Raw genomic sequence first — 12,672 nt, forward strand, 5'->3', positions numbered from 1 at the left:
TGCCGAAGTTAAACTACCACTGAAGCGTCTCCCCCTTGTTTGCAGAGCGGATTCACCAAGCACAAGCAGCAGCAGCTAAAGCCAGAAAAGCCCTTCAGCAAAAACCTAAGCCTTCATCTAAGGTGGTAAGTGACTCCCTCAGAGTGCCCGGCTTAGGGTGTCAGGGAAGGTGGCAGTGAGGCCTTCCCATAGCTCAGCGCGTCAGGAACCACGGGCCATGCCTCCCTTTCTCGCACCTTTGTTAAGTCTGAACATGAATGTCTCTTCGTCTTCTACGTACAGAAGTCCAATAGCAAGGAGAGTTCAATGAAGGTCCTCAGCAGTGGCCCTTCTGAGCAGAGCCAGATGAGCCTCAGTGACTCCAGCATGCCACCCACCCCAGTCACACCCGTGACCCCCACCACTCCAGCTTTGCCCACCACTCCTATCTCCCCGCCGCCAGTCTCGGCAGTCAACAAAGGTGGCCCTGCTCCTGTCTCAGAACCAGCTAAGTCTAGCTCCAGGTAAGCACCTCTGTTGCCTCTCTAGCCCGCTCTGTCCGTAGTGCTCTAGTGTGCATGTCCTGAGTTGGTTGGCTCTCACTGCCCCTTGTTTCCTCCTAGTGTTCTTCTGGTGTCTTCACCAACAATGCCACAGCTGGGAACGATGCTCTCCCCAGCTTCCAGTCAGACTCCCCCCAGCTCTCAGGCTGCGGCCCGGGTTGTGGGCCACTCGGGCTCAGCCGGCCTGCCCCAGGTACGGGTGGTGGCCCAGCCTAGCCTTCCTGCTGTGACTCAGCAGGCAGCTGGGCCAGCACAGACACTGCCACCGAATCCAGCAGGACCTCAGATTCGAGTTCCAGCCACTGCTACGCAGACCAAAGTCATGCCCCAGGTAAACAGGGGCAGCGGACTCTGTGGTGGGCTGTAAGCACAATGGGCAATCTGGGCGAGGACTGAAGGGCCTTATGTTAGTCTACTGATGAGGATCTTCGCTATACAACTCATTTAACGTTCATGGCTGGGTGAAAGTTTTCAGGAGTTCTGCTTTACACGTGTGTGGCAGATCAGAACTTCTGAGAAGCCTGGTGATTTACCCAACATTATAACGTTAGGTCCCTTGTGCAGGTGGGGTGAAGTCCAGGCCTGTGCTCCTGAATCTCAGGCTCCATCTGGTGTGCCTCTGTACTTAGCTGTGCCACTAACTAGTCATCTGGTTTTGGAGAGAAGCCCTCTGCCTCAGTGTCCTGTACTGTAAAAGGGGCATACTGTTTGTCCGCAGTATGTAGGGGTGGGGTGTTATGTGTGGGATCATTCTGAACATGAAAGGTGTGCTCACAAGCTCAGGAACTTCAGGTGTCTGTTTTAGAGACTGGTGTGCAAGAAGCCCGGTTAGGTCAGAAGTGCCTGCAGAGGCTCACCCCTGGGGGGCGGTGTGCTGGTCTGCGCCATAGTGTCTGATTAAGCTCTTGGCCTCATGCTCTGAACTAGACAGTAATGGCCACCGTTCCAGTCAAAGCCCAGACGGCAGCGGCCGCCATGCAGCGGCCGGGGCCTGGGCAGACGGGGCTCACGGTGACAAGCCTCCCTGCCACAGCCAGCCCTGCGAGCAAGCCAGCCACGAGCTCTCCTGGGACCTCTGCCCCGAGTGCGTCCACAGCCGCCGTCATTCAGAACGCCAGCGGACAGAACATCATCAAGCAGGTGGGTAGGGCCCGACCCCCTTGTCCTGAGGCAGAGGACAGCAGGGGTCTCCACGATCAGGGGTCTCTGGTCCTTAGTGCGCAGGCCTTTTAGGAACGCGTCCCCACCAGGGCAGTGCAGGCTGTGCAGCTGCTGGAGAGGCTTCCCTGCTCCTTTCCGTCTGCTTCGCCGTGTAGCGGCTGAGTTTCTGAGTTGGGAGGAGACTCTCCATGAATTAAGTTAAAGCCTGTGGTATAACTTCATATGCTTCATTGGCATTTCAGTTCACTGCTGGTAAAAGACTGTGTGTGTACTTTCTTGGTTGTGAACATGCAAGGCTAGCCATGGGGCCTCAAAGAACTGTCAGGCAGGATAGCAGCTGGTGCCCACACTGCGCTAACTGGGTCATGGCTGTTAACTCAATACTCAGCATTGTGGAGCAGGCACTTTTGTTGTCCCTGCTTTACTGGTGAAATGGGGCTGTGTAATGATACAGTAACATTTCCTTCATTAAATATTTATTGAGTACTTTGTGTGTGCCAGGCACTGTCAAAAATATTGGGGATTTAGTGGTATATTGCACAGACTAAGTCTCTCCTTCGTGGGGCTCGTATTCCCCCAGAGCCAACAGGCAGATGGGTGCTCTGGGGTGGGGCCTTCGGGGCTGTGAGCGTCAGTGGGCAGGTGTGGAGTGCAGTGCCCCGTTCCGCTGGGGCGACTGGAGAAGGCCTGTCTGAGGGGTGGCATTTGAGAGCGGGGACTGAGGTTGGAAAGTGGGCCATGTTACAGGGAGCTGGAGGCAATGCATCCCAGATGCTGGGAGAGCAAGTGGAATGCCTTGAGTTGGGTATTTGGGGTGATAGGAAGGCAGTGGTGGCTGAGGCCTAGTGAACACACATGTGGAAGTGTTGGAACGTGTTTTCTTGAGAGGTTCCCAGTGGTTAGATCACGTCAGACTTTGACTTTAATTCAGGTGTGTTAGGGAACCACTGAGAGATTGTGAGCCAGAATGACTCGATCCAGTTTGCATGCCCCTGGCTGCTGTGTAGGACGGACTGGAGGTGCAGGAGTGGGAGAGGGAGACTGGGTTGGAGGCGGTTGCCATGGGCCAGGGCAGAGGTTGTGCTGGCTTCCTGCGCATGGTCATCTCGGGGGGTGAGAGTGCAGGGGTTCTGAACTCAGGGTGCAGGGTCAGGTCTGTGATTTTCCGGTGGTTTGATACGGGGTCTAAGAGAAGGGGGTCCAGATCGACGCTGTGGCTTTCAGCTCGAGTGATGATCGGGTCGATGGTGGTAATTACCTGAGATGGAGAACGCCGAGGTGCGGAGACTGTAAGGCCGTCCAGGAGAGGAAAGGGTGCCCCTCGAGGTCAGCGCAGGCACCAGGGGCGTGAGAGTGGGAGGGATGCGAGGGTTAGGATTGGCCCCCCGCTGGATGAGGGTGCTGAGTGGACCTGACTGGGTCCACTGGATCGGTGACTTTTGGGGAATGTGTTCAAAAGAGAATGTAAGGCAAAGAAATGGAGATAGTGAAGGCAGATAATTTTTAGAGGGATTTGGCTCTTTGAAGAGAGTGGAGAACTGGGGCTGGAGTGGAGCAGGGGGAGGGAGACGTGCAGCCCACAGGGGTTTGTCGAGTTTGCGGATGGGACACATCACAGCTTGCGTTCCGGTGGCAGTGGTGTGTGTGTGGGGGGAGGGGGGCGTGTGACAGAGAATCCCTGGGGCCGGGAGGGCTGAGTCCGTTATGTCTGGGAGCGGGGCCCGATGCTCTCCTGCTCTCAGGGTGCAGGTTGGCCGACGACGAATGGACGTTTTTGAGACCGTTGGGGGAATGTGAATATATATTATTAGGTAATAGTCCGTGACTATTTTTTTAATTTAGAAAGTCCTTCTAGGTTAGAGATATGTACATAAGTGTTGATCAGCAAAATGCTATATGTTAGTTTACTTAAAAATATTCCCACTCCTCCTCTATCCTCCCCCGTCAGCCCCCCAGACCTCGGGAAGGGTGAATAGAACAAGACTGACAAAGGGATAACCTTGGAAACTGGGGGATAGCTACATGGATTTGTCATGCTGTTCTCTTCTTTCGTGAATGTTTATTGTCTTTAAAATTAAGAACTTAGAAAAATACATGACACGCGCACGCCCACTCAGTGGAGGTTTGCCTGATCGTGCTCTGCACCCGAGTGCCGTTGCGAACCCTTTGGTCAGTGCTGTTTCTCCCCACCCAGGTGGCGGTCACCGGGCAGCTCGGCGTGAAGCCCCAGACGGGCAGCAGCATTCCACTCACAGCCACGAACTTTCGTATCCAGGGTAAGGATGTATTGCGTCTGCCACCCTCTTCCATCACCACAGATGCCAAAGGCCAGACGGTTCTGCGGATCACTCCGGACATGATGGCCACGTTGGCCAAGTCCCAGGTCACCACGGTCAAGCTGACCCAGGACCTCTTTGGGGCAGGAAGTGGCACCGCAGGCAAAGGCATCTCTGCTACCTTACACGTCACTTCCAATCCCGTGCATGCTACTGACAGCCCGGCTAAAGCTGCTTCCGCCAGTGCCCCTTCAGCCACGCCAACAGGTACCACCGTGGTCAAGGTGACTCCCGACCTCAAGCCAGCAGAAGCCTCGAGCTCAGCCTTTCGCTTGATGCCAGCACTTGGTGTGAGTGTGGCCGACCAGAAGGGGAAGAGCACAGTGGCCTCTTCAGAAGCAAAGCCGGCTGCCACCATCCGCATTGTGCAGGGCCTGGGAGTGATGCCCCCCAAAGCAAGCCAGACCATCACAGTGGCGGCCCACGCCAAGCAGGGCCCTGCCGTGGCCGGCGGGTCTAGCACTGTCCATACGTCGGCAGTGTCACTGCCCAGCGTGAATGCTGCCGTGTCCAAGACCGTTGCTGTGGCTTCCGGGGCGGCCAGCACCCCCATCAGCATTGGCGCGGGAGCCCCCACTGTGCGGCAGGTCCCTGTCAGCACCACGGTGGTGTCCACGTCGCAGGCTGTGAGTACTGGTGGTGGTGAAGAGTAGCCCTTCCCCCCAGGGAGTCTCTCTTTTCAGGAACAGAAATTCTGTGTCACCTCAGTTGACCCAAACAGGCTTGTTTAGTAATAGACTTTGGTGTTCGATTTTGAAACAGATTTATGAAAGTAGTACCTGCGTACATTCTTTAAAAAAATATTAAAACAGTACCGAAGCACCTAGAGTAAAATATAAAATTTCTTTCACAACCCCCTAGTTCCCCCTTCCTGAGAGCTAATGTCTGTTGGTGTCTTGGCATTTACTCATCTAGTCCTTTTCTTCTAGGTGTTTTTATACATATACATGCAGTTAAAAAAAAAAAACAACCCTGTAAGAGACCTTAGTCTAGATATTGTTCTGCAGTGTGCTGTATTTAAAAGTATGCCTTGGGGATCATTCCAGATCCCCCGCAGATACTGAGTGTGTGCTCTGGAGCGAGGCCGTGGTAGCCCATGGAAGGGATGCGCTTTGTCTAGCCGTTCCCCTGCTGGAGGGCACTCTCCCGTTAGGAGCAGTGAGTGCCACAGTGAACTGGCACGTGTGCACTGATGCACGCGTGTGCGGGTTCTGGAGCAGAGGTGTCTGTGCTGGGCCACGGGGGTAACACCTTGAAAGTTTAGACACGCGGTTGTGCTGCCAAAAATTCCATACCAGTGTACAGTCCAATCCACAAGTCTCCTGTCCTGCCCAGTGCTGGGCACCGTGGGGGCTTTAACTGGACGTAGCTGTCGCAGTGGTGAGAGGGAGTTCTTCTGTTTCCCCGACCTTCAGTGAGGTCGAGCATCCAGTCCTATGGACACTGGCCTGTGCTTTCTTGCAGTGAATACATCTTTGCCAGTTTTCTTCTGGGGTGTTTGGCTTTTTCATAGTTTGAGGTGACCCTTTATATCTTCCGGGTGTTAATTCTTTGTGCAGACGATATTTTCTTTCACTCTGTCATTTTTTAACCTTGCATAGGAAGCCTTTTGCTCTACGGGTATTTTATCTGATTAGATCTATCAACATTGCTTTTCTGGTTTCTAGGTTTTATGTCTTTTGCCTTCTTACCTCAGGGTTATAAAGATATTAGCTTATATTTCCATGAAATATTTTCAGTTTTAAGAAAAGTATAACTGATAGTCCATTTGAAATGTAACTTTTTGAATAGCATGTGGCCGAGATCTCATTTTGTTTTTCAGATTATTCCAACATCATTGACTAATTTATCCCTTCCCCACTAACTTGAAATACTACACTTATCATAAACCAAATCCTCGTATTAACATAGGTGTGTTTCTGGATACAGGCGTGTTCATGTTGCTTCTCGATAAGGAGCAGTGTTCTGTATTTTTATGTGGACAGGATAAAACATAGTTTTCTTTTCTGAACAAGCTGTGTAATGAAACCTCAATTGTTTGGGTAGAAGCCAGAGTGGTGGTGGAGGACATACAGGTTAGCAAAACCAGCCCGCCAACAAACCCGGATGTATGTAGTGCGGCTTGGAAGGAAACCGGCTCTTAGGTCCCAGGAGCCAGAGTAAGGGAGAGAGGAAGCCGCTGCCCGACGCACGGTTGTTTCCCATGAGCCCTCCTCACAGCACTCACATCACGGAGAGCTGTCGCCGGCAGCCCCCACCCTGTTTCTGCTCTGGTATGTACCAGGGCGGGGCAAAAGTAGGTTGTAGGTGTTGGTGTGGAACAGAATACAAGAATTAATAAATACTAACACAGGAGTAAACTCTGTGTTTTGTGAACTTACAACTAGAAACGTGCTTTTGCCCCACCCTGTATGACGGGAGAGCATTCGGTGCGTTAGGAAGCACTGAGGTTTCCCTGTCTAGTCTGCTAGTTGGGCAGTTCGTGAAGGGACGATTCCAGTTGCTGTTCTGGTGGCCTGAAATGTTTTTAAGCGACTAAGGCACAGGTGGCACACACAAGGCCCATGGGCCGAATCCTGCCCTCCGTCTTGTTTTATGTGGCCTGGCACCTTGTTTCTACCTGGCCGCAGCACCGCGCTCTCGCTTAACTGTCAAAGAGTAGTTACATTTACACAGCCCTAAAATTACATTCGGCCCTTTGAAGGCAACCTGAGGCTGATGTGGCCCCCGGTGAAAATGAGTCTGACACCCCTTGCACTGAGGCATTAAGAAAATAAACCGTACATCAATCCACCTCGAGGCACCGTGCTGTCGCCTGTCGGCATCTCCTAGCGCTTCCTGGCGGGCTGCCGCTCCAGTGTGGCTTTGCACCCGAGCACCTGGCTTCTTCAGAGCCAGCTCACCCGTAGGAAATGTCTGTGCCGTTTTTTAGCAGCCTATTAAACCACCCCTCTCAAGTCATTTTTCTTCTTTTTATTGCCTTAATTGGGGTGAAACTGGTTAACAAAACTACACAGGGTTCAGGTGCAGAACTCTACTGCATGGCATTTGCACACTGTGTTGTGTGTTCACTGCCTCAAGTCCAGTCTCTGCCCATCACCATTCATCCCCGACCCCCGCAGTCACCACACTGTTGTGTCCGTTTCTTTTTTTTTGTTCCATCCCTCCACCTCCCTCCTGCAGCACTCTGCTCTCTATCTGTGAATCTTGAATCATTTTTTTAATCCTCCCCCAAGGGTGTATGTGTTGATTTTTTTTTTAGAGAGGGGAGTGGGGGGAGAGAGAGAAAAGTCCATGTGAGAGAAACATTGATTCGTTGCTTCTGATATGTGCCCAGACTGGGGGTTGAATCCACAGCCCAGGTATATACCTTGAGCAGAGATCAAACCCATAACCTGTTGTATGAGATGACGTTGCAATCAACCGAGCCACCTGGCCAGGGCTCGCATCAGAGGATTTTACTGTATATAAATGTTATTGCCAACCAAGCATTAAAAAACCAGGTAACCTAAAAACAGGTGATGCAATTACCAAATCTTAGCCATCCTGAAATCCCCAAAACTAGGCTGTTTCAACTTTTTGTTCCTCTTAGGCCTTGTTTGCTTTGAGGTTGGACTTTCACTTGGTTGAGTTTATGATTAGTGTCCCCTGACTGATCTCTTCTTATCTCTGGGAGAAACGGAAAACACCTGGAGAGTGTGGCCCGTGCCCCAGCAGGTAGGCGCAGCCGTCAGTCCAGGGGAGGCAGCAGGTGTGTGCATCCTGAGTTAACCTCTGGGGTGACTGTGTACCATGCCCACACCCGCGGGCAGCTGTGGAGGGCCGAGTGTGGGGGTACACGTGGGAGCAGGCCCCGGCGCCCCCAGGGGCCTAGATGCTCACTGTGCTGCAGCAAGCCCATGTCTCCCTTTGGGGCTAGGTACATGTTTCCTCCTGATGAGAGTGGTCCTGCGTGGTGACTGTGCTTTAGGTGGCGTGAAAGAGGATGGTGACAGATCAGGTGACCCTCAGTGTAGCATAGGAGCCCTTACCTGTAGCCCTTGAGCCGCAGCTGACTGGCTGTGGGAACCCCTCGGGGCATAGGGACCGGAAGCTGCTGAGTGCTGGCTCTCAGCTCTGGTAGCCCTGGACACGGGCTTCTGGTTTCTCATTTCCTGTCTCCTCTCCTGGTCTCCTCCTCCTCTCTAGGGGAAGCTGCCTACGCGGATCACGGTTCCACTCTCTGTGATCAGCCAGCCGATGAAGGGCAAGAGTGTGGTCACGGCCCCTATCATCAAAGGCAACCTTGGAGCCAAGTGAGTGCTTGCTCAGTGAGGGCTGGGCAGGGCGCCCTGGGGGGCTCTCCCTCCACGTCTCCTGTTGTGCACAAGATCTGCTGAGCAGCTAGTACTGTTTCAGGTGCTGGGGGTAGAGCAGTGATTAAAGGAGACAAATCCTTGCTGTGCTCAAGTGAGGAGAGAGAATAAAGTAAAATACCGCATGGGGTGGTAAGACAGACTGCGGAGAAAAGCATGGAAGGGGCAGGAGGCGCTGCGATGGGGTGGGACTGACTGTGGGTGCTGGGGTGGGGGGGCACCCTCACACGCATGAGCCCTGTGGTATGGTAGGTCACAGCGTGAGGGCTTATTTACTTGGGAGCCTGGGCTTCCCATGGCCCTGACCTAAACAGGGATAAAGGGCATGGGGGGTCATTCTGATGGTCTCAAGGCAGTGGTTTGGGGGTGGGTTTCTGACCGAAAGCACACACCTCTCTGAGGCCCTATTCATCCGCTACTCCTCCTGATCGAGGTGTGGACATCAGGGTCAAGCTTCGGGCCTGCCCTTTGCTCTCGTCCCTGGAAACAGAGAGGCTGGTAGAAAGTCTGGCTCATGAGATGGGTTTCCATTTCAGTCCAGAATGCTGGGATTTCCACTGGGCACCAGACCTCCCTCTTTTCCCTCCCTCAACATGTGGCCTGGTTCTGAGTGGGAGGTGACACTCTGTCCTGCCTTCTGTCCGCAGCCTCGGTGGGCTGGGCCGCAACATCATCCTCACCACCATGCCGGCAGGCACTAAGCTCATTGCCGGCAACAAGCCCGTGAGTTTCCTCACTGCCCAGCAGCTGCAGCAGCTCCAGCAGCAAGGCCAGGCCACACAGGTAAGGGCCGAGGCGAACTGCTGGCCATAGCGGGTTTCTCTCTTTCCTTTGCTGTGTGTTCTCAGCTGATGAGCCCGTGTGCAGTCTGCTGATTGGATGCTCTCTCCGCAAACAGGTGCGCATCCAGACTGTGCCCGCCTCCCATCTTCAACAGGGAACAGCTTCGAATCCCTCCAAGGCAGTCTCCACTGTTGTGGTGACCACAGCTCCATCTCCCAAGCAGGCGCCTGAACAACAGTGACTCTGGGAGAGAGATGGCTTCGCCGAATGCCGGGGCCTGCTCTGCCCTGCCGCCGAAGGGAAGGGGCGGGAGGCCTGTCCTTCCTCTAAGCCTCCCTGTCCAAGGGTGGCCAGCAGTGGGATGGCAGAAGCAGTGGCTGAGATTCTGTGGCCACAGTCCACGTGGGGACGCTGACAAGGGTTCTCTCCAGGTCTGCTCTGTACTGATCCAGGAGAAGCCGCTCTTCAAGCTTGTGTGAGGTCACAGTTGTCACACAAGCCAAAGTTCTCTTCTGAGAGCAGGGTGCTGAGGGAGGGCTTGCAGCACAGAGCGCAGGCAGCGAATGAGCCTCATGACGTATGTGGATCGTATGTTTTAACTTGTGCTCTTCTCCATGGCTCATGGTCTGGTTAGGAGTTTCGTGTCCTTAAATTTTTATGTAACTTATTTTTTTAAAAACTGGTTATTCTTTTGACCAGAATGTGAGAATAGCAAGATTCTTCTAAGCTCGGTGCTGACTTCTAAGCTGGTGGCTACACAGTAATGGAGAGGCTCCGAGATGGGAGAGACATAGGACGTGGGGGTGATGTGCGTCCCCTGAAAGGGGGTGGGTTCGGCACTCCCTCTGTAAAGGGGGCGTCAGGGTGTGTCCTGACCGCGGTTTGTGCCCTCACCTGCGGGCCGTTCTCCTCACCAAGCCTGTTCACACACAGGTAAAGGATGCTGCCAGTGGATCCAGTAGGTGGGAGCTGCGGAAATACTGCTTTTGCAGCACAAACTATTTCAGTTCAGAGATGATACATTCTGCTTTATTCCAGAACAAGCGTCAGCAAACTACAGCCCTTGGACTGGCTACTTGTTTTCGTGAATAAAGTTTTATTGGGACACAGCCCATGCCCATTCATTTACATATTATCTGTGTCTGATTTCAATTTGAAGACAGAACTGAATGGATGCCATAGGGACCATATGGCCCTCTAGCCTACAATACTTTTTATATGGTTCTTTAAAACTTCGCCGACTTTTATTCCAAAGTAGAGATGGCAGGAAGAGAGCAGGTGTCCCTGCTAGGCAGCACCAGCCACAAAAGCAGCCAGTCCCCGTACACAAGTTATTTAATCCAGGCTGTTTCCTTCTTCTGAGCCTCCATCAAGCTACCAGCGGAGAGCTTAGAGTGATTTTTTAAAGTGTCAGATTGAATGAAAGCACTGGTGGTTAAGAATATATGCCTGTTTATATTGGAGCTGGGGTTGGGTGGGAAAGCTTTTCCGCAGTGATGCCTTCGAGAGTTTGGGAAGCCCTAACTCTTGAAAGTATCCAGGTTATTAAAAATGTTTCTTTCATCTGTAGAAGTCTAGTGATGAATGTGATGAACATGATGGGGTCTGCGTGAGGAAGTGGGGGGCAGAGCTGGGGCGGCCTCCTGTGGAGGGTGCTGGCCGAAGGCTGGTCACCAGGCAAGTTGCAGAGGAGCAGGGACTTGCAGAGTGGCTTGTGGGTGACACAGGTTTCATAGATAATCTCATTTAATTGTTAAAGCAATTCTATAAAATGTTTATTATCTCTGTTTTAACGGAGAAAATGCAACTTTTGGTTGAAGTTAAAGAGAACCAGGGTTTAAATCCAGTCTTCTGGTTCTAAGTTAAGGACCTTCTCGGCTGCCTTCCTAAGACGAGAAGGGCTGTGAGGTGTCCCAGGGTGAGGCTCTGAGGCTCCGACAATCCCGAGCTGAGAGTGGTAAGCATGGATTACAAGGGGCAGGGGGCAGTCAGCTGAGGTGAGGGGGAGCTTTCTGGGGGGCAGAGAGCTGGCACAGAGGTGAGCGGGGAGGGCTGCAGGGAAGGAGCCAGGCTGGTCTGCGACCTGCCGGAAGGAGGCTGCCTCGGCTGTTTATGCTGCTGCGATACTTGCACGTCATTGTTCCCTAGAGTCACATTTCACAGAGAAGTTCAGAGGAGGGTTTGTTTCTAAATGAGAAAAAGGTAGACACATGCGGAATCCTGTCTCAGGTATTTACTGCTGGTTAAAATAAACTCCCTCTGAATTTACTTAACAAACTTCGTGAAAGTAGTTCTGACCTTCAGCCCCAGCCTCACCCCACACTTGTATTTACTGAAGTCACGTGTCTGCTTTGTGATTGCGGACGTTTACACCCGAGGAGGACAGACTGGTGTCAGGACACCAGTGTAGGTCAGACTCCCTGGGAAGTGGGATGGGGCGCACCACTTTGGCGGCCCCCTGCTGGCGTTGTGAAGTGATATCACCAGCATTGGCGCCAAACAGGGTTCCTTGGGTGCGCACCTCAGGGGTCGAGCAGAGAGGGGATGACTGGTGGATGTGTGTCAGGGGGATAGTTCCAGAGGAACCTGTGGTGGCCATGGGGTCTTTGCGCCTCTGGTTGACAGAGGTTAGTAGAATTATTCAGACCATGTGTCTGGGCCTGGTTTGTCCTTGACTGCCATGTCTGGGACTGTTCACACCGGGGCTGGTCACTCCTGTGAAGGTTGCACACCTCGCCACCCCCTCGCTCTCGCCCTCTGGAGAAACCACTGCATTTCCTCAAAGTGTTCTGCCCGCCCCTGTTAAATCAAAATGGAGAGCTCCACTGGGGAAGCAAAAGCAAGAACAGGTCTCTTCTTTCTACCTCCAGTGCCTAAGGAACGAACAGGGGCTGCATTGATGGCCAGCGGTAGGTCCTCTAGTCCTTGCTGACTGAATGTTCGGGTTTCTGCTCGCAAACCGAAGTGGATCCTGAAAGGGTGCCCATGGGTCTCTCCTAAAGATTAAGTCAGTGTTTTCAAGTAGCTCCTTAGCCTCTAAGCTGCGACTTCAACTCTGAAGTGCTGGCTCGCCGTGGGGGTGACCTTCCACTGAGTACGGCGTTTCTTCCAAAGCGCACACAGTGCTTCGTGTACGTGGACTCTGCCGTGTTTGTGGGGTGGCAGAGGGGAAAGGGAGATAGAAGCTGGTATCTGAGTCCCGCGGGAGGCTGGTTCTACGACTCAGTAAACCGTGCGACCTTAGGTCAACTTCCCTATACTCAGAGGTGGTGGTGATAAGAAACCAACAAGACACGTTTCAAGTCTGAAAAAGGTCACGCCAGTGGACGGCACTGTTCAGCCTGTAAGGGCCTTCTCATTGGGCTGAGCCACAGTTACCACTTGATAGAACTTAATGCAGGAGTGTCAGACTCATTTTCACCGGGGGCCACAACAGCCTCGTGGTGGCCTTCAAAGGGCCAAATGTAGAGCTCCTTGCCCCTAGGTAAGGAATAG

General features: G+C 52.9%; 1 protein-coding gene across 6 annotated transcripts in view; it reads left to right on the forward strand.

Annotated features, from left to right (window-relative positions):
• Window positions 1-10,746, forward strand: part of NFRKB (nuclear factor related to kappaB binding protein) — a 34,470-nt gene extending 23,724 nt beyond the window's left edge. For all 6 annotated transcript variants that reach the window (XM_045860161.1, XM_045860163.1, XM_045860160.1 and 3 more), the window contains exons 20-27: window positions 46-125; window positions 283-503; window positions 603-873; window positions 1,470-1,682; window positions 3,898-4,665; window positions 8,228-8,334; window positions 9,042-9,177; window positions 9,293-10,746. In XM_045860161.1, coding sequence (XP_045716117.1) covers window positions 46-125; window positions 283-503; window positions 603-873; window positions 1,470-1,682; window positions 3,898-4,665; window positions 8,228-8,334; window positions 9,042-9,177; window positions 9,293-9,418 — 1,922 coding nt within the window. In that variant the 3' untranslated portion in view covers window positions 9,419-10,746. The remainder of the gene's footprint in view (window positions 1-45; window positions 126-282; window positions 504-602; window positions 874-1,469; window positions 1,683-3,897; window positions 4,666-8,227; window positions 8,335-9,041; window positions 9,178-9,292) is intronic.
• Window positions 10,747-12,672: the final 1,926 nt, after the last annotated feature.

The sequence above is a fragment of the Phyllostomus hastatus genome, unplaced genomic scaffold (genome assembly GCF_019186645.2).
Source record: "Phyllostomus hastatus isolate PE091 unplaced genomic scaffold, TTU_PhHast_1.1 phas_scaffold_193, whole genome shotgun sequence".
Taxonomy (NCBI): Eukaryota; Metazoa; Chordata; class Mammalia; order Chiroptera; family Phyllostomidae; genus Phyllostomus; species Phyllostomus hastatus.